At 37.6% G+C, this 27,919-nt stretch overlaps 3 protein-coding genes across 6 annotated transcripts in view; 2 read left to right on the forward strand and 1 right to left on the reverse strand.

Moving 5' to 3' along the window:
• The window catches only part of LOC130715896 (calpain-type cysteine protease DEK1-like), a 29,352-nt gene extending 14,788 nt beyond the window's left edge, over positions 1–14,564 (forward strand). For 2 of the 4 annotated variants that reach the window (XM_057566042.1, XM_057566043.1), the window contains exons 24-31: positions 196–516; positions 587–691; positions 807–935; positions 12,189–12,569; positions 12,871–13,008; positions 13,162–13,398; positions 13,489–13,894; positions 14,084–14,564. In XM_057566042.1, the coding sequence (XP_057422025.1) occupies positions 196–516; positions 587–691; positions 807–935; positions 12,189–12,569; positions 12,871–13,008; positions 13,162–13,398; positions 13,489–13,794 (1,617 nt within the window). In that variant the 3' untranslated portion in view covers positions 13,795–13,894; positions 14,084–14,564. Of the gene's footprint in view, positions 1–195; positions 517–586; positions 692–806; positions 936–1,287; positions 2,575–2,762; positions 3,067–10,172; positions 11,238–12,188; positions 12,570–12,870; positions 13,009–13,161; positions 13,399–13,488; positions 13,895–14,083 lie in introns of those variants that run through there. The other 2 variants (XM_057566046.1, XM_057566044.1) reach the window with 2 other exon arrangements.
• Positions 14,565–17,030: 2,466 nt separating this feature from the next.
• Positions 17,031–18,745, forward strand: LOC130715155 (flavonol 7-O-beta-glucosyltransferase UGT74F1-like). Its single transcript, XM_057565210.1, has 2 exons — positions 17,031–17,781; positions 17,921–18,745. Exons 1-2 carry the CDS (start codon positions 17,113–17,115, stop codon positions 18,650–18,652), a joined length of 1,401 nt encoding a protein of 466 aa, XP_057421193.1. The 5' UTR covers positions 17,031–17,112; the 3' UTR covers positions 18,653–18,745.
• Positions 18,746–19,220: 475 nt separating this feature from the next.
• LOC130711686 (uncharacterized) lies at positions 19,221–27,521 on the reverse strand. Its single transcript, XM_057561400.1, has 14 exons — positions 26,773–27,521; positions 25,846–26,158; positions 24,699–24,845; positions 24,482–24,570; positions 24,298–24,390; positions 23,365–23,491; positions 23,153–23,217; positions 22,877–23,051; positions 22,323–22,514; positions 22,142–22,189; positions 20,860–21,006; positions 20,680–20,762; positions 20,003–20,118; positions 19,221–19,754 (listed from the first exon to the last, which is right to left on the reverse strand). Exons 1-14 carry the CDS (start codon positions 27,330–27,332, stop codon positions 19,672–19,674), a joined length of 2,238 nt encoding a protein of 745 aa, XP_057417383.1. The 5' UTR covers positions 27,333–27,521; the 3' UTR covers positions 19,221–19,671.
• Positions 27,522–27,919: the final 398 nt, after the last annotated feature.

Below are 27,919 nucleotides of genomic sequence, written 5' to 3' on the forward strand. Positions count from 1 at the left end.
GACCAAAAGTGCAATTAAGCCAAACAAATTATATCACGTAAACTGAGTAAGACGTTCTAGTGACTATCACATGTTTTCACTTTGCATCATACTATTCAGTCTGCTTTACTATTAAGAATAGTATAACAAGAAATGTAATTTTGGCTAGCATGTTAACTATGGATGTCTAATCTTATCAATGCTTTTTGTACGTAGGCTGATGGTTATGACAGTGATCCTGCCGATGTAGATTTATATGACAGAGATGATGTAGATTGGGATGGACAGTATTCTAGTGGGAGGAAAAGAAGATCAGAACGTGATGGCGTGGTGTTGGATGTGGATTCCTTTTCCAGGAAGTATAGAAAACCTAGAATTGAAACGCAGGAAGAGATTAATCAACGGATGCTATCAGTAGAATTGGCTGTCAAAGAAGCTCTCTTGGCTAGAGGAGAGATATGTTTTACAGATCAGGAATTTCCTCCAAATGATCACTCTTTGTTTTTGGACCCTGAAAACCCCCCCGCAAAGTTACAGGTGCTTATCTTTATTATTATTTTTTAGTTTAGTTTAATTGTATTTTTCTCACATCGTTTCCTGTATACAGGTTGTTTCTAAGTGGTTGAGACCAGGTGAAATTGCTAGACAGAACAATCTAGACTGCCATCCCTGCTTATTTTCAGGATCTCCAAATCCTTCTGATGTTTGTCAGGTTTCATCCTATTACATCTCACTGGAAAGAATTTGGCAATAAATGCTTGTTTTTACACATGTGATAGATTTGGGTTTTGCATTTTCTCTTAATAGTTGCTATGTATACTGAATAGGGTCGGTTAGGTGATTGTTGGTTCTTGAGCGCTGTTGCTGTTCTAACAGAGGTTTCACGTATATCGGAGGTGATCATCACTCCAGAATATAATGAGGAGGGAATATACACCGTTCGCTTTTGTGTTCAGGTAATTAGCATATAAAAAGAGTTCACTTTCTTATTGTTGATCTCTTGTTTGTTCATGCTGTACCTGGTGTTAGAGTACATTGAGTTTGTATTTACTATGCTGCTGCATCATCTTTTGAGTAGTTATGACAGCTGACATATGCAGCTGTTTGTATTCTCCTATTTATGTCAGCTGTTGGTATTCTCCTATTTATGTCAGCTGTATGTTACAGCTGTTGGCATTCTCCTGTTCTTCTATATAAGGATATCACATCTTCTGTAATCACTCAGATTATCAATAATACATTTTCTGCTATATTTCTATTTCTCTCTTCTCTCTCTCATTGCTTCTCTAATTTTAACATGGTAATCAGAGCTTCAATCGGTCCTTGATACATGGCTGCTGCACCTGCTTCCGTTGTCAATGTTCTTGAGTCTCTGTCTCGTACTGCAACAATCAAGCTTGATGATTCGAATTTCTATTCTTGGCGTCAACAAGTTGAAGGTGCGATTCGATCGCATCAGCTTCATGATTTTCTGGTTGATCCAGAAATTCCACAACGTTTTCTGACTGAAGAGGATCGTGTAGCTGCGACTGAGAATCCAGCTTATACGACTTGGATTAAGCAAGATTCCATGGTGTTTACATGGCTCTTGACGACTCTATCTCCGTTTGTTCTTCCAACGGTGATCAACTGCGAGAGATCATCGCAGGTTTGGCGTGAGATCCTTGACTTTTTTGAGAATCAGTGTCGCGCACAGTCTGCTCAGCTCAGATCTGAGCTGAAGAACATAACCAAAGGTTCGAAGTCGATCACTGAATATCTTCGACGCATCAAGACGATCGTCAACACTCTGGTTTCCATTGGTGAACCCGTAAGTTTTCGCGATCACCTTGAAGCGATTTTTGATGGTTTACCTGAAGATTATAGTGCTTTAAGCACGATTATCTTCACTCATGCTTCTTCGAGCACGATTTCTGAGGTCGAAGCGATGATCATTACTCATGATGCTCGCCTGGAACGATCACGGAAACGTAGCCTTAGCGATTCTACTGCTTCTGCGTTGCTTGCGCATACACATGCGTTCGCATCGGTTCCTGCTCCGATTTACACATGCGAGTGTCTGCTACCATCGCGCCGTTGGAGGTGGTTCTGTACAGAATGGCACCTTTACTAATATGCCTAGTCCTGCACCTTTTGGAGCCTTTCCTCCTATGCCTCTTGGTTCTGCCACTTTTGGCTCTTCCTCACCGTCTTTTTATGCTTCTGGACCTGCTCCGTGGAATTACTTTGGCTCTTCCGCAGGACCTTACAATGGTGCTTACCCTTCAGGTTCTCAGTTTCCTGCTTTTACTGGTGGTTCTCAATATTCTGCACCTGGAGCTGTTTTTGGTCCAGTATCATCTTCTTGGAATTCACCTCGGCCCTCACCTCCATCTTATCCGGGCCTTCTTGGCTCTCAGCCTCGCTCTCCTGCTCATGCAATGCTTGCTGGTCCTCTGCACCATGCTTCTTCTTCCGCATCTCAGCGTCCTGACAAGCCTACTTTGTGGTATCCCGATTCTGGTGCCACTCACCATGTTACCAATGCTGCTGGAAATTTTTCAGACACTTCTTCATTCACTGGAACTGAGCAGATTTTGATGGGCAATGGCCAAGGTTTGCCAATTTACTCTATTGGTTCTTGCACCATTCCCTCACCATATGATTCACACACTGTTCTCACTCTTAGTCAACTGCTTCTAGTTCCTTCTATCACCAAAAACCTTGTCAGTGTTAGTAGGTTTGCCAAGGATAACAATGTTTATTTTGAGTTTCACGCTTCTTTCTGTCTTGTTAAATCACAGGATACATCTAAAGTGTTGCTTCGTGGAAGTGTTGGTTCTGATGGCTTATACACCTTTGATGATGTCAACGCTGCTAGTGTCTCTTCTAGTTGTTCTAAATCTGATTTGTCTACTAGTACTCCTTCTGTTTTATCTACAGTGTATCCAGGTACTGGAAAATCACAGAATATGTCTTCTGTTTCCAGTTTAGGTAATTCCAGCTATGACTTGTGGCATTGTAGACTAGGTCATCCTCATCATGAGGTCTTGAAAACTACTTTACAACTATGTAATGTTCCTTTGCCTAATAAAACTTCTTTTGCCATGTGTGTTGGTTGTTGTATGGGAAAGGCACATAGGTTGCCCTCTTCTTCTTCTTCTACTGTTTATACTCTGCCTTTTGAGTTGGTTTATGCTGATTTATGGGGACCAGCTTCCATAGAATCCTTTGCTGGTTTTTCATATTTTCTTACTTGTGTTGATGCTTGCACACGATACACTTGGATCTATCCCTTAAAACACAAGTCTGACACCTTTCAGACTTTTAAAAACTTCAAAGCTGTTGTAAATAAGGAATTAATATAAGAATTATTATTAGAAGATTATATTCAGTATTAGGAGATTTATTCTCTTATTAGGAGATTGTGTACATAATTAGTTATTTCCTTATTTAGGATTAGTCTTCTTCTATATAATGTAATTACCCTTTGTATTCTGATTAAGAAGTAATAATACAATTTCTCCTACTTTCAAGTTGGTATCAGAGCTCCCGATCTTGGGAGTTCTGCTTCTGCGAAAAAAACCCTAGCCGTCTTATTACGGCCCTTTTATCTGGTAACGTTTCCTGTTTTGCCACTGTTGGCTTATACCGTTTGGAGGCCTGTGCTCTTCACCACCGGCCTGCCATCCTCTGTTCGTTACTCCGATTGCACAGAGAGGGTTCCCCGTGCCTTTTGGTCTTGTTCTGAGGGTCGTTTCCTCACTTTGTTGGTGTTTTTTCTTGAGAAGCCTTTGGTTCTTCCATTCAAGGAGAGTGCAATCTTCTCTGTTTCTGTTATTTTTCCTCTTGTTTTCCTTCTACAGTAACATCTCTCAGTATGTCTGGAGACGAGATTCCCATACCTAAGGAGAAACTCACTTCTGGAGTGAAAGTCTCTCTTCCACCTTTGACCCACAAAGATCTCCCGGTATTACAAGGTTCCTTTCGCTTGGATGGGCGCAACTACCTCCAATGGTCTGAGCTCATCCGTCACACTCTCATAAGTCGCAAGAAAATCAGTTATATTGAAGAAAAAGCCCCTGCTGAAACTGATCCACAATATGACACATGGCGTGAAGAGAATTCTCTTATTATGACCTGGTTTTGGTACTCCATGATTCCGGAAATTAGCCGGAATTATATGTTTTTCCCTACTGCTAAGGAGATTTGGAATAATCTGGCACAGGCATATTCTAAGAAACAAGATCTCTCAGCTTGTTATGAATTGGAAAATAAAGTTTTCAATTCTAAGCAAGGAACTCTCTCCGTGACAGATTACTATGGGACCTTGAATGGTCTATGGATTGAATTAGATCAGTATCAAAATCTGAAGATGAAGTGTGATGCTGACTCCACAACATTGAATAAATTTATTGAAAAAGCGCGAATCTTTAAGTTTCTCTCTGGGCTTAACTCTGAATTTGATCCGATTCGGGTCCAAGTTTTGGGTAAAGAGCAACTCCCTTCTCTCTCAGAGGTGTTCTTTATAGTTCGTGGTGAAGAAACTAGGAGGACAGTGATGGTGGAAGACAAATCAGTTGATGGTTCAGCCTTAGCCTCTGGAAAGGGTCCCATAAAAGGATCCACCTCTTCCGGACACCCTAACCGTGATGATCGCCCCAACCGTGATGATCGCTTCAACCGTGATGATCTCTTCAACCGTGATGATCGTTGCACTTATTGTAAGAGGTCTGGTCACACCAAAGAGTACTGTTTCAAACTTTATGGAAGGGAAAACGTCCTTAGACGTATGAGGGGGTCCAAAGGTGCTCCGCAGAGGCGCGCAAATCACACAACTTTTGACATGGAAAATGATGGTGAAGTCCCACCTGTACCACCAGCAGAAGATGTCCCTAGCCTTAGCAAAGCAGAATTGGAGCGTCTGAGAGCTTTTATGGACTCATTGAGTAAGCCCTCTGGTTCTTGTTCTCTCACAATGACTGGTAAGAGTTCTACCTTCTTATCTCTTAATGCTTTGAGTACTGAAAATGACTGGATTATTGACTCTGGTGCTACAAATCATATGACACCTCACCCCTCACATTTATCTTCTTATTCCACTTACCCTGAAAAACACTATATCACTGTTGCTAATGGATCCCAAAACCAGATTACGGGATGTGGTAATATTCACCTTAGTCCATCTCTTCCCTTAAAGCATGTGCTTCATGTCCCAAAGCTTTCTAACAATCTTTTGTCCATCCATAAACTCACTCGAGACTTGAACTGTGCTGTAACCTTTTTCCACTCACATGGTGTTTTTCAGGATCTTGCCACGGGACAGATAATTGGGATTGCTAAGGAACAGGACGGGTTATACTGTCTACGGCACGAGGAAAGCAAGTGTCATCAGACGAGTTCAGAGTCCTGGAATACTTCTCAAATATGGTTGCGGCACAAGCGTCTTGGGCATCCTCCTTTTAGTATTCTTAGGACCATGTTTCCCCATTTATTTTCAAAAGTGTCAGTCAAATCTTTTCATTGTGATGTTTGTCAGTTTTCTAAGCATCATCGTTCAACTTTTCTTCCTAGTAATAATAAATGTGCTCAACCTTTTGATCTTGTTCACTCTGATGTGTGGGGACCTTCGTCCATTTCTAATGTTTCTGGTGCAAAATGGTTTGTTACTTTTATTGATGATTGTACTCGGATTACATGGGTTTTTCTTATGAAAGATAAGTCTGAGGTGTTTCAATTATTTGTTAACTTTTTCCACATGATTAGAACACAGTTTGGGAAACCTATTAAGAGGTTAAGGTCAGACAATGGGAAAGAGTATGTTAACAAGAATTTTTCTGAATTTCTTACAAAAAATGGTGTGGTTCATGAGTTGACTTGTGTTGACACCCCACAACAAAATGGGGTTGCTGAAAGGAAAAATCGTCATCTTCTTGAAATCACTCGAGCTTTACTCTTTCAAATGAATGTTCCTAAGTTTTATTGGGGGGAAGCTGTCTTGACTGCTGCTTATTTAATTAATAGGTTACCTTCTAGGGTTTTATCTAGTGTTAGTCCTGTGCAGGTTATGACTAGCTTCTTTCCGTCTGTGCCCATTAAGTCAGGTCTTCAAAGTCGTGTATTTGGTTGTTCCGCCTTTGTCCATGTTCACGGTCATCATCGGGGTAAGTTAGATCCTCGGGCTATTAAGTGCATCTTTATAGGATATGCCTCAGATAAAAAGGGCTACAAGTGTTATCATCCTCCTAGTCGTCGTGTCTATATATCCATGGATGTTACTTTTCAAGAATCAGAGTCTTTTTATCCCAATCCTCAGCTTCAGGGGGGGAATACTCAGGAAGTTGAGTCTCCAGAATTGTCTGTTATTCCTCTTCTACAGGATCCCTTGATGCCTTCCTCTATTCCTATCACTGAGGACAGTGATGATGATGACAATGGTCCTGAACTAGTACCAAATCAGAATGATGACAATGGTCCTGAACTAGTACCAGATGAGAATGATGACAATGGTTCTGAAGTAGTACCAGATCAGAATAATGTTGACAGGTTCAGGATAAAGTACCAGCGGAAAGTAAAACCCGTCCTGATCCAACAACAAGTCCAATCGTCTGATCCTGAGGTAAGTGTTGCGAACCCTGAGCCTAGTAATTCCTATGAGCATAACCTTGATGACTTACCTATTGCCTTACGAAAAGGAAAACGTTCTTGTGCCAAGTACCCTATATCCCAGTTTGTGTCTACTCAAAATCCTTCTGTGCAGCATCAGAGTTTTATTTCAGCTATTGACTCTATTAGAGTCCCTACATCAGTACAAGAAACATTAAAAGATAAGAACTGGATTCAAGCCATGAATGAAGAGATGCATGCACTGGACAAAAATGGAACTTGGGAGATTGTTGAGAAGCCAAATGACAAGAGGACAGTAGGTTGCAGGTGGATTTATACCGTGAAGTACCGATCTGATGGCACACTTGACAGGTATAAGGCGAGGCTAGTTGCAAAGGGATACACCCAGACCTATGGAATTGATTATGAAGAGACATTTGCTCCGGTAGCAAAAATGAACACTGTAAGGATCATTCTTTCCTTAGCAGCTCATTTTGATTGGGAGTTGCAACAGTTTGATGTTAAAAATGCTTTCTTGCATGGAGATTTGGAGGAAGAGGTGTATATGGAGATTCCACCGGGGTATGACCCTACTTCAGGAAGAAATAAGGTGTGCAAACTGAAGAAGGCCCTATATGGGCTCAAACAGTCACCCCGAGCTTGGTTTGGGAGATTCACCAATGCTATGGTGTCTCTGGGTTATAAACAAAGCCAAGGTGATCATACCCTCTTTATCAAACATACTCAAAATGGTAAACTCACTCTTCTGTTAGTCTATGTAGACGATATGATCATTGCAGGTAATGATGAACTTGAGAAGCAGAATCTGAGGAAACAGTTGGCAGCCCAATTTGAAATGAAGGATCTTGGAAAACTGAAATATTTCCTAGGTATGGAGGTGGCATACTCGAAGCAAGGGATTTTCATATCTCAAAGAAAGTATGTCCTTGATCTTCTCAAAGAGACTGGTAAATTGGGTTGTAAGCCCATTGGAGTGCCTATAGAGCAAAACCACAAGATTGGAAGTAGTGAGGAGGACCTTAGGGTTGATAAGGCTCAATATCAGAGACTTGTGGGGAAGCTCATTTATCTATCTCACACTAGGCCTGACATAGCTTATCCTGTTAGTGTTGTCAGTCAATTCATGCATGACCCACAAGAGAGACACTTACAGGCTGTGGATAGAATCTTGCAGTATCTGAAGGCAAGTCCAGGGAGAGGTCTGCTGTTCAAGAAGAGTGAGCAGTTGTCAATTGTTGACAGGAGATCCACTACAGGATATTGTATGTTCTTGGGTGGAAATTTAGTTACATGGAGGAGCAAGAAGCAGAATGTAGTTGCCAGATCAAGCGCAGAGGCAGAGTTTAGAGCCATGGCTCAAGGAGTTTGTGAACTGTTGTGGATGAAGATCATACTGGATGATTTGAAAATAAAGTATGAAGCTCCCATGAGACTCTTCTGTGATAATAAATCTGCCATTAGTATTGCTCATAATCCAGTCCAACACGACAGAACAAAGCACATAGAGATAGACCGGCACTTCATCAAAGAGAAATTGGATAGTGGTCTAATATCTACACAGTATGTCCCCTCAGGACTTCAGTTGGCTGATGTGCTCACCAAAGGACTTCCCTTGGAGCGGTTTCGAGAGCTTACTTGCAAGCTGGGAATGATAGATATTCATTCACCAGCTTGAGGGGGGGTGTTGTAAATAAGGAATTAATATAAGAATTATTATTAGAAGATTATATTCAGTATTAGGAGATTTATTCTCTTATTAGGAGATTGTGTACATAATTAGTTATTTCCTTATTTAGGATTAGTCTTCTTCTATATAATGTAATTACCCTTTGTATTCTGATTAAGAAGTAATAATACAATTTCTCCTACTTTCAAGTAAAGCATTGGTTGAACTGCAGTTTCAATGTAAGCTTAAGAGTGTGCAAACTGATGGAGGAGGAGAGTTTCGATCCTTGATTCCCTATTTTACTAAGTTAGGGGTAGTTCATCGTGTGACCTGTCCTCACACACACCATCAAAATGGGAGTGTGGAGAGGAAACATCGCCATATTGTTGAAACGGGACTTGCTTTGCTTGCTTATGCCAAAATGTCATTGCACTTTTGGGATCACGCTTTTCTTACAGCTACCTATCTTATCAATCGGATGCCTACTTCTGTTTTAGGAGGACAAAGTCCTTATTTTCAGTTGTATGGTTCTCAACCTGATTACAAGTTCCTCAAGGTATTTGGGTCAGCTTGTTATCCTTTTCTGCGCCCGTATACCAATAACAAGTTGGCATATAGGTCCCAAGAGTGTGTATTTTTGGGCTACTCTTCTCAACACAAAGGATACAAGTGCTTGGATGCTCAAGGCAGAGTCTATGTCTCTAAAGATGTGTTGTTTAATGAGCATAGGTTCCCTTATGTTGAAATGTTTCCTGATTCTGCTACAGAAACAACTTCTCCAGAATCATTTTCTTTGCTGATTCCTCTTGTTGCTGCTCCAAATATTATTTCTAATGCTTCTCCAGCTGCTGAGCCTGCTTCTCCTGCTATGACAATGCATTCTGCGGGTTCTGATTCTTCACCCTCTGGCTCAGTGGATGTCTCTCCTTCGTCTGAGCAATCTCCAGTTATCTCTGCACCTGTTTCTCCTGCTGTGACAGTGCATTCTGAGGGTTCTAATTCTTCCTCCTCTGGTTCAGTGGATGTCTCTCCTTCTTCTTCTGAGCAGCCTCCAGCATCAGCTGCTACACCTGATAATGTTCAAGCTGTCATCCCTATTAATGCTCATCCAATGCTCACCAGAGCAAAGAATGGCATTGTCAAGCCTCGCTTGTTTCCTTCTGTCTTGTTGACAGAAGTAGAGCCTACTACAGTCAAACAAGCTCTCAAGAGCAGTAAGTGGTTCAGTGCAATGCAGCAAGAGTATGAGGCATTGATGACTAATAAGACCTGGACTCTTATGTCACTTCCAGCTGGAAGAAAGCCTATTGGTTGTAAGTGGATTTTCAGGATTAAAGAAAATCCAGATGGAACAGTGAATAAGTACAAGGCTCGACTTGTAGCTAGAGGGTTCAATCAAGTGCATGGCTTTGACTATTCTGAAACATTTTCTCCAGTGGTCAAACCTATAACTGTGAGGTTGATTCTATCTCTTGCTATTTCCAAAGGGTGGCCTCTTCAACAGTTAGATGTGAATAATGCCTTTCTCAATGGGAACTTAGAAGAAGAGGTTTACATGGTTCAGCCACCTGGATTTGAACAGGGTGATAAGTCCCTTGTGTGTAAGCTTGACAAAGCTTTGTATGGCCTAAAACAAGCTCCTCGAGCCTGGTTTCACAGGTTGACTGCCACTCTTGTTCAATTAGGGTTCAAGGCTAGTAAGTGTGATCCCTCCTTGTTCACTTTGTCCTTACCAACTTGCTGCACATATGTTCTAGTATATGTGGACGATATTATTATCACAGGAGGTTCTTCAGTCCTAATTCAACATCTTGTTGACAAACTGAATTCTTCTTTTGCTTTAAAACAGTTAGGAAAACTTGATTATTTTCTTGGAGTTCAGGTTACACACTTGTCTGATGGCTCTTTGCTACTTAATCAGACCAAATATATTGAAGATCTTCTTGAGAGAGCAAATATGTCTGAAGCCAATGCTCTGCCCACTCCTATGATTAGTAGCAGCAAACTGTCAAAGTTTGGAGGTACTTGCATGAATGATCCCTTTCTCTATAGATCCATAGTTGGAGCATTGCAATATGCTACAATTACCCGGCCGGATATCAGCTTTGCAGTCAATAAAGTCTGTCAATTTCTGTCTCAGCCTCATGATGAACATTGGAAGGCAGTTAAGAGAATTCTGCGGTTTCTTAAGGGTACCATTCATCATGGGTTTCTTTTTAAGCCTTTCTCTCTTGATCGTCCAGTAGCACTTCATGCCTACTGTGATGCAGATTGGGGTTTTGACCCGGATGATAGACGGTCAACTTCTGGCTCATGTGTGTTCTTTGGCCCCAATTTAGTGTCTTGGTCAGCTAAGAAGCAAACTTTGGTTGCTCGCTCAAGCACAGAAGCGGAATATAGGAGTCTGGCCAACATAGCAGCTGAGATTCTTTGGATTCAATCCTTGTTGACTGAGCTGCATATTCCCTTCCAAACACCAACAATTTTCTGTGATAACCTGAGCACCGTAGCCTTGACTCTTAATCCGGTCCTTCACACTAGAACTAAGCATATGGAAATGGATCTTTTCTTTGTGAGAGAGAAGGTTCTCAATAAGACTCTTATTGTTCAGCATGTTCCTTCTCTTCTGCAGAAAGCGGATATCTTTACTAAAGCCCTCTCTTCAGAAAGGTTTCATGAGCTTAAGGACAAACTCAATGTGGTTGACAAATTTTCATTTGTCAAACCACCTTGAGTTTGAGGGGGTATGTTAGAGTACATTGAGTTTGTATTTACTATGCTGCTGCATCATCTTTTGAGTAGTTATGACAGCTGACATATGCAGCTGTTTGTATTCTCCTATTTATGTCAGCTGTTGGTATTCTCCTATTTATGTCAGCTGTATGTTACAGCTGTTGGCATTCTCCTGTTCTTCTATATAAGGATATCACATCTTCTGTAATCACTCAGATTATCAATAATACATTTTCTGCTATATTTCTATTTCTCTCTTCTCTCTCTCATTGCTTCTCTAATTTTAACACCTGGATAGTGTTTTCAAAATGACTTGCAATTATTAGGAATTTATGATGTTTTGAGCTTCAGAGACACTGATGAACTTTTAGCTTTGTTTTGCTTTTTCTCTTTTCCCAGAGAGGCTAGTAACATGATTGTTAAAACTTACAACTAAATTACCATCTGCGCTTGCCCAAAAATTAATAGAAATTGAAGATTTATTTGATTATCTTGGTTTAGCTGCTTAACCTAAATAATGATGTTATTTGAAGCAGTTTATAGCGAAGCTTTTAGTAGAAAAAAACATGAAATTATTCCATTGATGAATAGTTTTCAAGATAGATTCATTATAGCAGGTTAAAATATTCTCGAAGGATAATTTGTCTGGTGTTTTTATTTTTATTTTTATTGTCTTGAGAATAAACTATCATTTAAGTCACCTTCATCTAATTGTAAGAACTTAATCAATTTTTTGATAAAGAATGTAGTTGTATTGTCGCTTTGCTTCTGTACATCACTTGCATCTTACCTGTAAAGTTCTGGAAGGTAACATCTCTATCCACTTCTAGAAGATGTAAAGGCGCCATTAGCCCTAAAGTTGTTCAATGAATTCCTTTTTTGAGTACATATATAGGTAAAGTGATTTGTAACTCAGTGGTTAACAATGATGTTAGGGCTCTTAAATATGAAAGTATATCATTAGAGTTTTCTCTTCTGCATTGTTGGTGACACATGGTTTTGCGTTGCTTTCATTTACTTAACTCATAAAATACTTGTCTTGACAAGTTGGCATTGAATATCCTACATATATGATCTGAGGTACCAGACAATGATATTTTCATATCGGCTCCATGTTGTTTCTAGTTGTATATTTACCTGATGTTTGCCATAGTTTCCTATGATTTTGACATCTTAGTCATTGCACCTTCTGGTTTATATCTAGGGTGACTGGATCCCGGTTGTGGTTGATGATTGGATTCCATGTGAATCACCGGGTAAACCTGCATTTGCAACTAGTAAGAAAGGTTATGAACTTTGGGTTTCCATATTGGAGAAGGCATATGCCAAGTTGCATGGTTCTTATGAAGCACTAGAAGGTGGGCTTGTTCAGGATGCTTTGGTTGATCTAACTGGGGGTGCTGGGGAGGAAATTGACATGAGAAGTGGTGAAGCCCAGATTGACCTTGCAAGTGGTAGATTGTGGTCTCAATTGTTACGCTTCAAGCAAGAAGGTTTTCTGCTAGGTGCAGGAAGTCCTTCAGGTTCAGATGTGCACATATCTTCTAGTGGCATTGTGCAAGGACATGCATACTCAATACTGCAGGTAATGGGATAACTTTATATTGATTGTATTTGTCATACTTGTTAGGCATAATAAGACCATTCATAATCCTCCACCAAACGGCTTAAGATTTTAGGAGAATTGGTCCTTGCTACCCTCATTCTTTAAAATAAAAAATTGAATATCTGCACTACGTTGAGGTGGGTTTGTACATTATTCAAGCTCAAGCCGAATTGCTCCTATGAGAAGGTGTATTTGATATAGAAATATCTTACAACTTAAACCTGTTGGTTCTTGCCAATCCTAATGATTTTCAGTGATCATTGCTGTCATACAATTTTAGGTAAGAGAGGTAGATGGTCACAAACTTGTTCAGATCCGAAATCCATGGGCCAATGAAGTTGAGTGGAATGGTCCCTGGTCTGACTCATCACCTGAATGGACAGATAGGATAAAGCACAAGCTGAAGCATGTTTCTCAGGTATTGTTAATGCTTTACTGTTGTGGGTTTGTCATATGCTTTGACTCCTTAGCTTTATGAATGAGCAGGCTATTTGCTCTCGGCCAGTGTTACTAACATTTATTTACTGACAAGTTACCCTTTAATACTTATTTTTTCCACTTTTTGTAACAGTCAAAAGATGGTATATTCTGGATGTCCTGGCAAGATTTTCAAATTCATTTTCGATCGATATATATTTGCCGAATCTATCCATCCGAGATGCGTCATTCTGTTCATGGTCAATGGCGTGGCTATAGTGCTGGGGGTTGTCAGGATTATGACACATGGAATCAAAATCCACAGTTCAGACTGACTGCAACTGGTCAAGATGCATCACATCCAATTCATGTATTCATTACATTAACTCAGGTATTAATGGTATTTGATATTCAGTAATGCATTCATTGGGAAAGAAACATTTCCCTTGAATTTCTTTAAAACCTTATTTTATTTTTACAGGGTGTGGGATTTTCAAGAACTACTGCTGGTTTCAGAAACTACCAATCCAGTCACGACTCACTGATGTTCTACATTGGAATGAGGATACTCAAAACACGTGGCCGGCGTGCTGCGTACAATATATACCTACATGAATCAGTTGGTGGGACAGACTATGTTAACTCTCGAGAAATATCCTGTGAAATGGTTCTGGAACCTGAGCCTAAGGGATACACTATAGTCCCTACTACTATACACCCTGGGGAAGAAGCACCCTTTGTACTTTCTGTTTTCACCAAGGCATCAATAAATCTGGAAGCTTTGTAGTGCATAGGGACACCTTACCTGTTGTATCTTGCCCTCTTGATAAGTTTCTTTGCTGGGGTTCTCGGGTGTGCTTGCACTGCTGAAGCTGCTTAGATCACTGGTAATTTTCTCTCCGAATTTCATAGAGTAGTAGTCTGTATTAGCATCTTTGGATCGGCTTATTTTTTCTCAGAATCAATTCTGTATTAGCTTCTTCTCATTCTCAGAATTGATTCTGGCTTCAGAATGAATTATAGAAGGGTTTTCAATCAATTGATGTTTTCTAACTTTCATGTTTATGTTTTCACAGCCTGTGGTTGATGTTTCTTACATGAGGGGACTGCTTCAGAGCATTGAGATTCTATTCCTGATGGGAATGTCATGGCATTTGTTGTAAAGAAGAAAGAGGGAGACCTGTGTACAAAAATGCTTGGTCTTCCAATATGATGTGCCATGATTGAAGAGGGCTCTCGGGGTGTTTTGTGTACATAGAAAGTGGCACTATAGGAGTATACTTGTAACCATTTAAGCAAAGTGGGAAAGGAAATAGCTGAAAATAAGTAGGAAATTGCTAACAACTGGTTCAATTGGACGTGAAGGGGGATGTAGGAGGTATAGTGACAAGCATTGAGTAATCGATTGTAAATTCCTCTATCATTTTTTGCTATTACTACAAAAAATTGTACTAATGTTAACAATTATTAATCCCTATCATTTATTGACCTTTGGGAAAATTTTGTATAAACATTTTCTAATCTAATTTGATTTCAAAAATTAAGGAATTTTGGTTAGATATTTTCATCTCTGCGTTGAACACTTGACAAACGCCATATAAATATGTGGCTACAAGTAATTTTAAGGTGAACAAACTCCTCTGTGGTCCTGTGAAATGAACAATATATGATCTCTATAATTATCAGTATTCAGTATCAGCGCTTCGTGGACGTGGAGAAGAGTCATCGATGATGGGTTAAGTGAAAAAAATAGTTCGTGACAAAAAGTTCACTTTCACATCTACTTGGGCTGAGAGTTTATTGATTCGCTCATCTCTATCGTTTAAGAAGTTTGTGCCATTTGACCAAAAAAAAAAGAAGTTTGTGCCAAAAAGTCCTCAACTTATTTTTCACATCAATGTGGGTTGAGAGTAAAACCAAAAATGTGGGGACTAGCATGTTGAATATCTACATGTAGTTTTAGAGTTGAGATAGTTATTGAAAATGTTGGTTATACACCTAACTAGATATTATACCCGTGCGTTGCATGAGTTTCTTTACAACATTTTTAACATTAAATAACAATGATTATAGTTTAAATTATTATATAAATATTAAATTATTTTTTATTTTAAAAGAAATAATAATAATTGTGTTCAACATTTCAATCATTTCAAAAAAAAGGAGTTTTTAATAAATATTATTAGAGTTTTCTTTGTAAATAAATTAATATTACTCAAATTCAATAATTAATATTTAATAATCAGCATTGGGTCATTTTAAAAATTTAATTATTTATTTATTTAATAATGTGAAAAATATTATTAAAAAATAAATTAATAATTTTTTAATAAATATTATGAAAAAAAATTAAGCAATAAGTTTTTAATGCCATCAAAAAAGTTGTTTTACCATTTTTTTGTACTTTTTACAGAGAAAGTCATTTTGGGGACACAATTTCCCAAACAGGATTACACATGTTAAAATTGAGAAAAATAAAGTAATATCATATTTTTCAACTATTATAAAATATAAATTAAATAGATTAAGTTTATTCAACTTTGGTCATAACTTATCTATTAACCTTGCTCAAAATCGTTTTTACTAATATATAATAAGATCATAAAATTATATTGAGATTTTTTCGTCAAATAAAACACACATACATTATAGTTAATAGTAAATACCTTAAAGTGTCATTTTTAGATTTAATTTTTTTATCTAAATTATTTATTTCTAACATTATTTTGTCATTAATCAACTTTAATTTTAGTTATTTTTTCCTAATGCAAAATTCAAGTCAATTTTTATGTTTATGAATATTATTATTCAATTTAGGTAGTTTAATTTCTATTAAAAATACAATTTCTTTCAATTTTTTATCTTATTATTTAATATATTAATTACAAAGAAATTTGTTAAAAAATAAACGATTATGACTAATATATATTTTTTAAATATTTTTGTGTCTAATTAAATATTTTATTAAATCAGTATATTAACGCGTATTAACCTTCCTACCTCAAATAAAAGTGTAGTTTTTGTTTATTAGAGTTTTTTTTAGAGAACTAAAGTGTTTATGTTTAAGGAGTCTTTTGTCATGTTCTATTCTACCTTATACAACAAACATGAAAATTAGTTGGTAGTTGAATAACTAATTGGTCTAAAAAAATTATTGATCAGTTTTTAGTTTAGTTTAATGTATATCATACAAATAATTTTTTTTGGTTTTTTTGTCTATTTATAGCAAAATTTCAATTGAGTTATACATTTTAGTAGGTAGTTGAATAACTAATTAATGACTTAGACAAATTTATTAATTTTTAATATTTTAATTTAATTTTTGTAATACAAAGGAAAATATTAATACAAAGGTTCAAAGTAACTTTTACATTTTAGTAGGTAGTGCAAAAAATAGTAATAAGTTTGCTCAATACATTAAATGCATTTAATACTTATAGCTCAAGTGAGCTTTACATATATATATATATATAGATATAGATTGATGTAAAACCTTGAGAGGGAAAAAATGATATATGATGTTGTGTGATATGTGGGGTATCTGTGTTCTATTTGCAGTCTACATATGATTGTTATTGTGTTATACTCATTGGAACTTTCGTGATATTTGAATCTTTGCATGCTATTTGCACATCCGCAAGACACCTCATATATGTAATGTGTTCTATTGAGCCATTTTACATATGTTTGAATAAATTATTTATCTTGACACCCCATGTAAAATGACTCAATAGATCACATCACATATATGAGGTGTTAAATTTAGACTGACAAACCAGCCCATAGTTTGCGTTTCAAAAATTATATTATAGGATCAATTATATTATCACATTATATTATGATTTATAAGCACTCAAAAGAGTATACATCCACATACATGTCATTTTTCTCTCTAACTTTCTTATCACATCAAATCATATACCACATCCATTACCTATCTTTCATTTCATCATTTCTTACTCTAGGTATCTGCACCTACTTGCTGCCCACCAAACATTTTGCTTTATAAATAGATGTGTGGCTCAAATCATTTCAACAGTTTGTGTTATTATCATCACCTCCACCATAATTCAGTTCTCTTTGTGCTTGTGTCAACATATAGGTGATGGACGAGAAAAGGAGCAAGGAGAATGGTTGCAGACATGTGTTAATGATTCCATACCCAAGCCAAGGCCACATAAATCCAATGCTTCAATTTGCCAAACTCCTGAGCACCAAAGGAGTCAGAGCCACCATGGTCACAACCATATTCATTTCCAAAACCATGCATCTCCTATCATCATCACTCTTACCAAATTTCATTCAATTTGACACCATATCAGATGGTTATGACCAAGGTGGTTTTGCTCAAGCATCCAGCATACCAACCTATCTTTCAAGCATGAAAGCCACAGGCTCCAAGAACTTGAGGGAACTCATCCAAAAATACAAAATTTCTGATTACCCCATAGATTGCTTAGTTTATGACTCTTTTCTTCCATGGGTTTTGGAAGTGGCCAAAGAATTTAGCTTATTAGGAGCTGCTTTTTTCACTCAAATGTGTGCTGTTAATTGTATTTTTTATTATGTACACCATGGACTTTTAAAGCTTCCTATTTCTTCAACACCAATCTCTATACCGGGGCTTCCATTGCTTGATCTAAAAGACACACCCTCCTTTGTTCATGAGCTTGGTGTCTATCCAGCTTACTATGAGTTAGTCATGAATCAATTTTCTAGTCTCCACGAAGCAGATGTCATTCTTGTTAATTCCTTCTACAAGCTAGAGGACCAGGTTTTTCAGTTACTTCTTTACATTCCTTGTCACACTTGCACATTATTTTTTACTCCTTTCAAAAATGGAGCAATTTAAGGTTCATGAGTTGTAGTAGAGTGTGGTTAAACAATTTATGATCCCATGAATTTCCATACAGGTGGTGGATGCCATGTCAAAGTTATGTCCTTTTGTGACGATTGGGCCTACAGTTCCATCCTTTCATCTGGACAAAGAAGTCCCAGGTGACAGAGCAAATAATGTGAATCTCTTCCAAGTAGACTCATCAGCCATCAACTGGCTCAATCCAAAGCCATCAAGGTCAGTCATTTATGTATCATTTGGCAGCATGGTCTCCTTTAGCACAGAGCAGATGAGGGAAATAGCACTGGGCTTAATGGGAACTGGCTTCAACTTCTTGTGGGTGATCCCTGCTCTAGAGGCAAAAAATCCCCCTGGAGAGTTGTTGGAAGAAATGGGTGCAAGTGGAAGGGGTTTGGTGGTGAATTGGACCCCCCAGTTGGAAGTTCTATCAAACCAAGCTGTTGGTTGCTTTCTAACACACTGTGGATGGAACTCAACCACTGAAGCATTGTGCTTTGGGGTGCCCATGGTTGCAATGCCACAGTGGACTGACCAGCCTTTGAATGCAAAATATGTTGAGGATGTGTGGAAGGTGGGGATCAGAGTTAAGGTAAATGAGAATGGGATTGTGACAAGAGAAGAGATTGAGTGTTGCATCAGGGAAGTAATGGAAAAGGAACATGGAGGAGAACTGAGGATTAATGCTAAGAAATGGAAGGAACTTGCTATAGAAGCACTGAGTCAGGGTGGCACTTCAGACAACAACATCAATGAATTTGTAAATATGCTGAAGAAATGTCCCTATTAGTTCCAATTTATGTTTATTATGGATTCCCTCTAGAATACAACTGAGGGAGAGACCTCAAAATTGGGTTGTATGATAATTTGATTTTCCTTCTGATGGTGCTGCCTCTACTTGTTTTTTTATTATTATTTTGATTTGAACCACAGATACCTGCCCACCGAGATAATCAAGTTTAAGTAGGATCAGATCATTATTAGTAGCATATCTCACCCTACTAGTATTTAACGCATACGCATTCGCAAAACAAAAACTTGAATTTGAATGTATATATTGTGTGTGTGACTTTATACCTGATGCTCTGAATTTGATCTTGATGAAAAATTGAAGCCGAATGCTAGCATTTCTCAATTTACAACTACTTTTAGATCTGGCTTATGATATTTAACATAAGTCCATTAGATGTAAGTTGTGATTTGATACGTGTAAACCACTTGATTGAACAATTATACCAATAAGTATTTACCACATAAACACTTATTTATAAACTAAAACTTACCGGTAAGTAGTACATGTATATAATAATAAGCTAATCGTAGAATAAGCTCAATAACTTAATACATATTCTAAGTGATTATGCTATAAAGGTAAGCTCAAATATTATAATCATCTACCCTTGAGCACATTGACCCGAGTGTTCAAGAATATCATGTATGACAAAAAAATGTTCACAATTCTAAGGACAATTGTTGAGGAATTGTGTTTCAGTAATACTTCACGGATTAACTTCCAATTTTAGTAAGTAGATGCGGCCAAATTGCCAGCAAGGTCCTACCTAGTGTTGCATCATGAGTATATGTAAGTACATTTGTGTGATCAGCTGCCATAAATTTACAGGGCTTGCACACACTTTGTTTTTATCTGACTGCTACACTTGTCTACTTATTAATATCAATACATGAATACAAAATCAATGACTAAGGTATTCGAACTCGGAAGACCTACAATATATTTGTGCGCCACTTTTTGTAGCATATGGAAAAATAAAAAAGATGTATCTGGAACTCAAATGAGGGATCATACCCTCATTGTCTCTCACCTTCAGCTGCATTTCCATCTTCCCTCCAACTACCTAATTTAACAATGTCCTCGACGAATATTTTCCCATCTGTAGCAACAAAAGATGATTGCATCATTATTGTATTCAAGATTTAATCTTCACAAAGAATGGACAGTTTAATGACCATAGTCACCGTAACCGAATATATCATTCAGATAAGCATTAGAAGTGTCCATGGTATTAAAACATAATCACATGATCTATTTTATGTGCATGAACATAAAGATAACACCTTTATAAAAAATTAATGAGAATTTAAAAGGTACTGCTAGATTTATCCGAGAGAAATGACAGACCTCTATCTTTGGAAAGACTACTGATGAGCTCTTGTATACCCTCCTTGCCCAACGTATCCTTTAAGTACATTGCAGCAGCTGCTACCTCCTCAGGAGTTACTTTGCCATCATAATCTCTGCAGAAAGGCCATAAAAATAAACTTCAAATCTTTGCGCTGTAAGTCTTTATAAACATACATTGTCCCAGTCAAGTACAAGACTTGGGGCAAACAAGATGAAATCATGCACAAGAGAACATTCTTTTACATCAATCATTGATAGAAAATGCTTGGAAAAATAGATTCCCAAATCCCAATCCATAACCAAATGTGAGCAATGGGAACCAAAAGACATGACTCTCATTTAAGTAACTTCCTTGAAGCAGGTATACTCAAGCTTCCAGTGACAATAATAGTTCAACTTTCGCTCAACTGCATTAATGCTGAGTGCAGCATGATATTTCACTTTAAAGAGGTCTAATTAGTTAAGGACAAAATCACGACCAAAATGTATAATCAAAGAGCCTTAGCTCAAGTGGCACCGAGTCCCTTTAGAGACTTCTTGATCATAGGATCCGTCTCAGGGGCCACCTTGGCAGCAATTTAGCATACCTCTTCCCTCCCTACATCAGGTCATGGACCTCCTTTGTGATCCCTAAAAAAATAATTTAAAGACCAATGATGAAGATCAAGTCAAACCTATCCAGCAGCCTCCAACGGTCACCGATTTTGGCATCCACATCATCTATTTCCTTCTCAAGATTTTGGAGCATAGAATCAACCTGAAAGAATCAGATAATTAAAAATTCAGAGGTGAAAAAAACAGTTTCTACTTTCTAGCTTTTATCTCAAGAATATATAGAATGATATGGGTCTTACTCTCTCTATGAGTGCTGATGACACCTTATCTCCATCACCCGACTCAGTAGCATGCCCATGTTCCTCTCGGGCAGCTTTATATGCCCTAAAGGCATCTTTTTCACCATCTGAACCCTCTTTCTCTACCATGCTGTTATAGAGCTCAATCTGGAGACATACAAAACCAAAGATGAGGGGAGCAAATGGATTTTATTGGAGGGTACATGCAAGCACACATAAATTCACAGCATCACAACAGTCATACACAGACACATGTTAAGTATAGAGCATGAGGATGTGTCACACAGTTAAAATAGAATTCACACTCTCTACAAGTCAAAATGTTAATTATTAATAATCTCAGAGATGAATTGTTTGTAGAATAATTTTTCGAGTAGATAGAGAGAAGTATTTGAAGTATTTATAATGAAAATGTCAAACAAAGGTAATTGGGTCAGAAAAATCTGTACACTTATCTTAAAATTATTTTATATTATTGTAGTTTTCCATGCAAATAATCTTACAATTTATTTCTAGTGTGCGTATTACCTTTGCCCCGTCACCACAATAAAATGTTTGGGTTCACCATTAACACTAGTGCAGTTCTAATACATGAAAATATCAACATTGACTGTATATCTTTCAAGCCAAATTTTAGGAAAACTAAACAAAATTAGTTTGTAATAAAAAGGTTGATGTTTTCATTAATTTGAAAAACATATCTAAGATAAATTTTAAATACATTTTGATGGAGTACAAAATGGTTTTAGATGAACTACAAGCAAGGTAAAAACTTTCAAGTTTCAGGCCGGTTTTGAAAGAGCTTATTTGATCTTGTACCCGTTTGAATGCAAACCAAAGTATTGAAGCATGTTCATTGTTTTTTCCAGTAGATAAGCTCGAATAAGCCCGCATCCAAACAGGCTTCTTATTTATGTCATAAGCATTGATGCAGGTGTGTGGGTAAGCTTATGAAAAAAGCTTAGTTTTGAGTTTATTTTCATAAGCTGCTAAGATTAGCTATTGAATTATCTAATAGTTGGATACATAATCATCAAATAATATTATATCAACATAAAAATTAATTGGCTTCACGTTCCGCGAAAAACTGATTAGGTAGTACAACCTGGCGTGAACTGATCCTCAATATGACACACACACACACACACACACACATAAGAACTGATTAGGTAGTAGCAGCTGATTGAGGAGTACCCATGCAGAAACTTTTGCATACCACTAATCATTTAAGGGCAGATATAGATGAAGAAGAAAATAATGAGAATTGAAAGTTTAAAAGCACCTCTTTATTAACCAGTCTCAGAAAATCTTCACGCTCTGTACTTACAGACTGCAATTAGAGTAAAAGACAAAAGCAACATTAAACTGCTAGCATGTTCATTAGTAGGGATAACGCAAAAATAATAGCAATTCACCAAATTGTAGCAACTGAAAGTTTTAAAATTTAAACATCCAATTCTCACTGATGCAGAAGATAAAACAGCTAATGCACGACTAAGTTCACAAAGCTGCTCTTTGTTTTCTACTGCTCTGGCTCTAGCAAGTTGTTGTGCTTCTTTTGCTGTTGAAATATTCATCTCATTAAGGGCCTTGTCATCTTGACTAGAGTTATTCTCCATTCTTGCTTGCTCCACCCCCTCTCTCTCCTCCTCCTCCTGCATATTATTTATAATACAACATTACTAATCAAAGTATTGGGAATCATGAATCTATAATCAAAATAAAGTTACGTAATTTACATCAATGCAGAGTCATTCAACCTAGAAAATGACCTTTACGGTGTGCATATCAACACCAGACAACTTAATTCTTTAACCATATTATTTAGACTCCAATTGAACTCTGCCAAACAAAATATTATAATGATTCTATTTAACTTTATTTTTTTAGCATATTCTTTCATATGAACTAAAGTAAATATCACAAACTGATGAAAGAGAATAACTTTGACATCCTAGTGAAACAAAGGGACCTTCTAATAGGACAAGTATGAAGAGAATGCAATTCCAAATTTTACCTTAATACGCTCTTCTTCCATTTCAAGGAACTCCAATTTCCTTCTCCTCTCTGAAACAGAATCCTCAGAGGGTAAGGACGTAACCTGTATAGTATCTACAACCTCATCGGGGAGAGAAGAAATTGTAGCCTGAACAGCTTCTTCGGGTTTCAATCTCCCAGACACCGTAAATGACCTATAAAGTTTATCAAGCAAGATTTCAATATGCATATCCAGAAGGTTCGTTCTTTAATTTTTCATTGTTTGGTCCTATCAAAGGGCCCTTGCAAAATTTACCTTGAAAGTATCATAAGAGATGATGGCACAGAGTGATTTAGAGATAAGTCCAACCAATCTCGAAGCTGTACAGGCAGGATCAAAAATTTTAGAATAGATATCAACTATAAAGTGACATTGGATATTCATGAAAATTGATGTGGTAATATCATTATCCAGATCCAGTACTCCAGTAAAACATAAATAGCGCTGAATTGTTCCCAACACAAAACCTGTTGGCGCATTTCTTCAACAGAAAGCAACCCAAGCATGCCTCGCTCTCTACAATCTTCCCGAAGTTCAGCTTCTGAGAGAGAATCCACACCTTCTGCTTGAATCAATATATCATCTTCCTTGATCCTAGCAAGAGGGAAATTGGTGTATGTTATAAGATTGTGATCATGAGGTCCGCCAAGTTAAATGGTTAATTAAGTACAGCGTCTCATGGTTAATTACGTAGCATCTCAAAATGTGAAAAAGTAAACTTTTCTTGTGAAGTTTGTCATTTATGATGCTAATCATAGTCATCGCAGAAAAAATGATGATATCGTATACAAGAGCAGATTGAAGACAAAATTCTCTAATCAAAATTAAATTGAAGACAGATTAAGTGGAACCATGGCCACATTTGACATTTCAATTCAAGACTTGTACCAAATCTTATAGGGCCGTAGTTGTGTCTTGTGGAGTTTAAGCCTGATGTCTCAAATCTGTTTCCTCCCCCCATCCAAAGCTTCTAATATATGCCTTTTAAGGTGACCAGAACAAAAAGAGGAAGAAAAAAAAAGAAGGTATTCCTCTTGAAATGTTTTATTTTCAAAATAAATTTCATCTTCAATTATTCAACTTAAACAAATGGAAAGAACCTATTCTTGCAATAATTTAATGAGAAATGGTGATCCCAATTCTCAGAAATTAACAAACAAAACATTTAACTCCAATCAAAACATAAAAATATGAATTAGTAGGCCTAATTCCAATTTCAGCCCAAGTCTAGGTACCTAAATGTTCATATCGTATTTTCAATCTTTTGTATTTATATTTGAATGGCACAATTTACAGAGGATTATTTGCTATCTGCTTTAATTTCTCAATAAAATTCCAACTAGCAATTAAAATTAGCAAAGAAAAAGGCTATACAAACTAGTATGATAAAATGCATTTACCTCTGTAACTGATATCGTAGCATAAATCGTAGGTATGCATTAGTGCCAAAAGGGCTGATTCCCATGTACTTGCACATATTGACTAACCGTGGCCTATGAGCAGTAAAGACACAATATAAGTTATGGCACCATCTCACAAATAAGAAAAACAGCATATTGAAGTTAAACAGGATTAAAGACCAACCTGCTTATATTATCTAGAGTAAGTTCATCATTAAACAACTTGGCAAACCCCAAAATTTCTTCATTAGAGACTCGTGAACCTCTTCTAATCTGTAGAGGAAAAATAAAGCATACAAATGACAACCAAAGGGGGGAAAACATTTGGAAAGAAAGATTGATAAGGAATTTTATAAGCTGAATTATTATTTATTAACCAAGTTTTTTTTTGGTAAACTAACCAAGGTTAAAAAATCATCAAGATCTTCAGCTGTTTTCTTTAGTTCTCCACTACGGGTGTTTTGAACTTCTTTTGCCATTTCTTTGACAGTATCCTGGAGAAACCTTGCATACTCGATTCTTGCCTTGAGTCTCCTTTTCAGTGCTTCCTACACAATAAGCAACAGAATCACCCAAGCAGCCTACAATGGCCAATCAAATCCCACACATTCATAGTAGCTGCATATATTAGCAATGCATGAAAACCTTTTTGATATAAACTGGTTAAGGCCAAAATATTGATGATGTCACATAAACAAACATTTAAAGCCATCACTATTCACTACTCATTACCAATATCTACCAGAAAACAGAGAACATATATTTTAGTACATTCTCATGTAGAATGGTAACTGAAGATGCAGATTAGTGAAAAATAGACATTAAGTTGATGTTGATCTTTGGGAGCAGTCCTATGCATAGGGCCACCAACACTGGCTAGGACAGGACGTGCAGTTGCTTAGCTATAGTATTTCTTTTTCACGGGTAACAGATGGAATGGAACAAAAGGTCTTAAATGGATCGACAGTTTTAACAAGAGATTAAAAACATAAGTATCACTTATGCAAAAGTATCTATCCTCCAGATCAAGATATGGGGGTCAGCCTACAATGGCTGAACCTTGGTCCAATAGGCTTTACAGCCTAATTGAAGCAATGGCCCTACCTGAACATATCCACCTGCCGGGCCGAATTAACCACCAATCATCCCATTTCTTTGTCATACACTACTATACACTACTAATAAGCAGTAGAGGTCTAGAATGGCATTAGCACGTTTCATTTCCCATTTACTCTAGTAGTTAGCCTGCCGACTACCCCAGTTCCACTCATGTATAATACTATGCAAGGGAATCGAACCCAAAAGGTATGGAATCTTTGGATCATCTTTCAATCCCCCTTTCAAACCCACACTGATGTTGCACGTACCCCACCTATGATTCCCATTACTTAAACCACTCAAATACCCAACCGGATCAATGCAAACATTCTATGGAGGTGAATTCTTCATCCTTCAACCATATAGATGAAAAAATTATGTACAGTTTATTACAAGCAAACATAATCTGCGAAGAGAATAGACAAACAGCAATTCGATCTTAGTGCTTACCTGTTCTTTCATCTTGTCTTGAAATTGTGAAGGCAACATGTTGGGGAATAACTTCAGAAACACTGGTAGGAGGAATTCCATAAAGGGAACGATAATGAAAACCGCAAAAGGAACTAGCCTGAAGATATCGGCAGTTGTCCGCGTCAGTTGTTGTCTCTCCCTTCTAGAGAGACTCTTCCCGCCAGCAAGCTTCAACAATAACCTGGAACTGATTCTCACATCAGCCCACAGCAGCTTAAAACCCAACCAATAATGCTGCAATGTCGATATGATTTCCCCTTTCCAGTGAATGAGTTTTTTGGCCCAGTCCTCCCTGCAGCACCAAGGATTGGGAAACCAAAAGTCAAAATCATCACAGTCCGCAATAGTAATTGCCGCCGCAATTACGGAAGTATCCGCAGAATGCAGCCACGTCAGCAGCATTTTGCAGCAACTTTTTGCCATTTCTATAACCGCAACTACAATTTAAAATTATATGATTTCCACAATTTCTATAAAGTCAAGGCAACATAAGTAGAGTGTAAAATCATATAATGTCTACAGCTTCTATAAACACAAAGCAACCATAACCGCAATTTAAAATCATATAATGTCCACAATTTCTATAAACGCGACAAAGCCGTAACTATAATTTAAATTCACATAATGTCCAGTGTCTATATTCGCAACGCTACGGCAACAGCAACCTAAATTAAAACCATATAATGTCCATAATTTCTATAATCACAACGCTGCCGCAACTGCATTTAAAACCATATAATGTCCACGATTTCGATAAATCATCAACAGCAACCTAAATTAATAGTGTCTACATTTCATGTAAACGCAACGCAGCGGCATCAGCAATTTAAAACCATATAATCGCAACGCAACCGAAACTGCAATTTAAAACCATACAATGTTCAAATGAAGGAAAATGAGCCAGACCTGCTCATTGACGCCACAGCTCTCAACGCAGGACCAATCCCTAAGAACCCAGCCCACACTCGCTTCAAAACACTCTGCACTTGTTTAGGAGCTTCCAGCGCCTTCTTCGCCTTAGCTTTGGCTTTCGCAGAGGTCAAGCCTTCAACCGCTTGATCGCACTCCTCAGGAGACGCCTCTTTCCGCTTCTTCCTCGCCGCAGCAGCCACCTCATCCTCGTCCCCCTCCTGCTCCGGTTGTTTCACCGCCGCCGCAGACATCTGCGACATCCACCTCACACCGATCGGCGCATTATAAACCGTAAAACCAACGCGAACACTGAATCGGTGAAAATGTTGCGATTGTTGCCCTAAGCCATAAATCTTGAACCGCTCCGGTTTGCTGACTGATGTTCCGTCGCAACCGTTTTCGTGGTTAGACGACGGAGGAGGATGAGATAGTGTACCGATACCGATAGCATGTTGTGGATGAGAGTGATAGGTGAGAATCGAAGAAGTGGAACGGTTCAAGTATTGATGAATGAGATTATTATTCCTCTTCCGTAAAATTGCTCTGGACGCCATTGGAAAGCTAATAAACGTGCATCTGAGATGAAGCGATGACGAGAAAATTGAGAGAAGAAGAAAATTGCAGAGAATTGAGTTTGGAAATGAGATGATTGTTGAGGAGAGGTTGCAGAGCGAGAGTTGAAGAAGAAGAAGGAGAAGAGTGGAGAGAAGAGAAGAGAGGTTGTTAGGGTGTGGTGAATGGAAGAAAGTGTCAGCCGAAGAAAGGTTTAAGGATTTATATGCAGCGGGAGGGGAGATTGGGTTTTTTTACGATATTGTCCTTACGTATTGCTACTTACACATCGCCCTTCGTTTCTCACCGTTGATTTTTTTTACCTTCAGTTTTTGGGTCATGTGGCCTTATTCATTTTGCTTGGTACTCAAGACGGGATTATGATATTTTTTTATTAGGGTTTAGAGATATTTCTTTTATACTTGAAGTGAATGGAAGATGAATTTAATTGGTTTATTTTGTATGCTTTTTATAATTAATTAATGTTCATTTTAGTGCACAACATGATCACATAATCTCGGAGAAGCTGAAAATAACTCATAATGTAGGAGAGAAAGTGGAAATGAATTGTACAACACATTTGATTTAA

The sequence above is a fragment of the Lotus japonicus genome, chromosome 4 (genome assembly GCF_012489685.1).
Source record: "Lotus japonicus ecotype B-129 chromosome 4, LjGifu_v1.2".
Lineage (NCBI taxonomy): Eukaryota > Viridiplantae > Streptophyta > Magnoliopsida > Fabales > Fabaceae > Lotus > Lotus japonicus.

What these genes read in the sequence shown, in the direction of transcription:
- LOC130715155 (XM_057565210.1), top strand. Translation starts at nt 17,113, where the DNA reads ATGGACGAGAAAAGGAGCAAGGAGAATGGTTGCAGACATGTGTTAATG. An exon ending in TCTACAAGCTAGAGGACCAG is followed by an intron (nt 17,782 to 17,920) that starts GTTTTTCAGTTA and finishes ATTTCCATACAG; the next exon opens with GTGGTGGATGCCATGTCAAA.
- LOC130711686 (XM_057561400.1), bottom strand. Translation starts at nt 27,332, where the DNA reads ATGGCGTCCAGAGCAATTTTACGGAAGAGGAATAATAATCTCATTCAT. An exon ending in AAGACAAGATGAAAGAACAG is followed by an intron (nt 24,846 to 25,845) that starts GTAAGCACTAAG and finishes CTTATTGTGTAG; the next exon opens with GAAGCACTGAAAAGGAGACT. An exon ending in TTGATGATTTTTTAACCTTG is followed by an intron (nt 24,571 to 24,698) that starts GTTAGTTTACCA and finishes TTTCCTCTACAG; the next exon opens with ATTAGAAGAGGTTCACGAGT.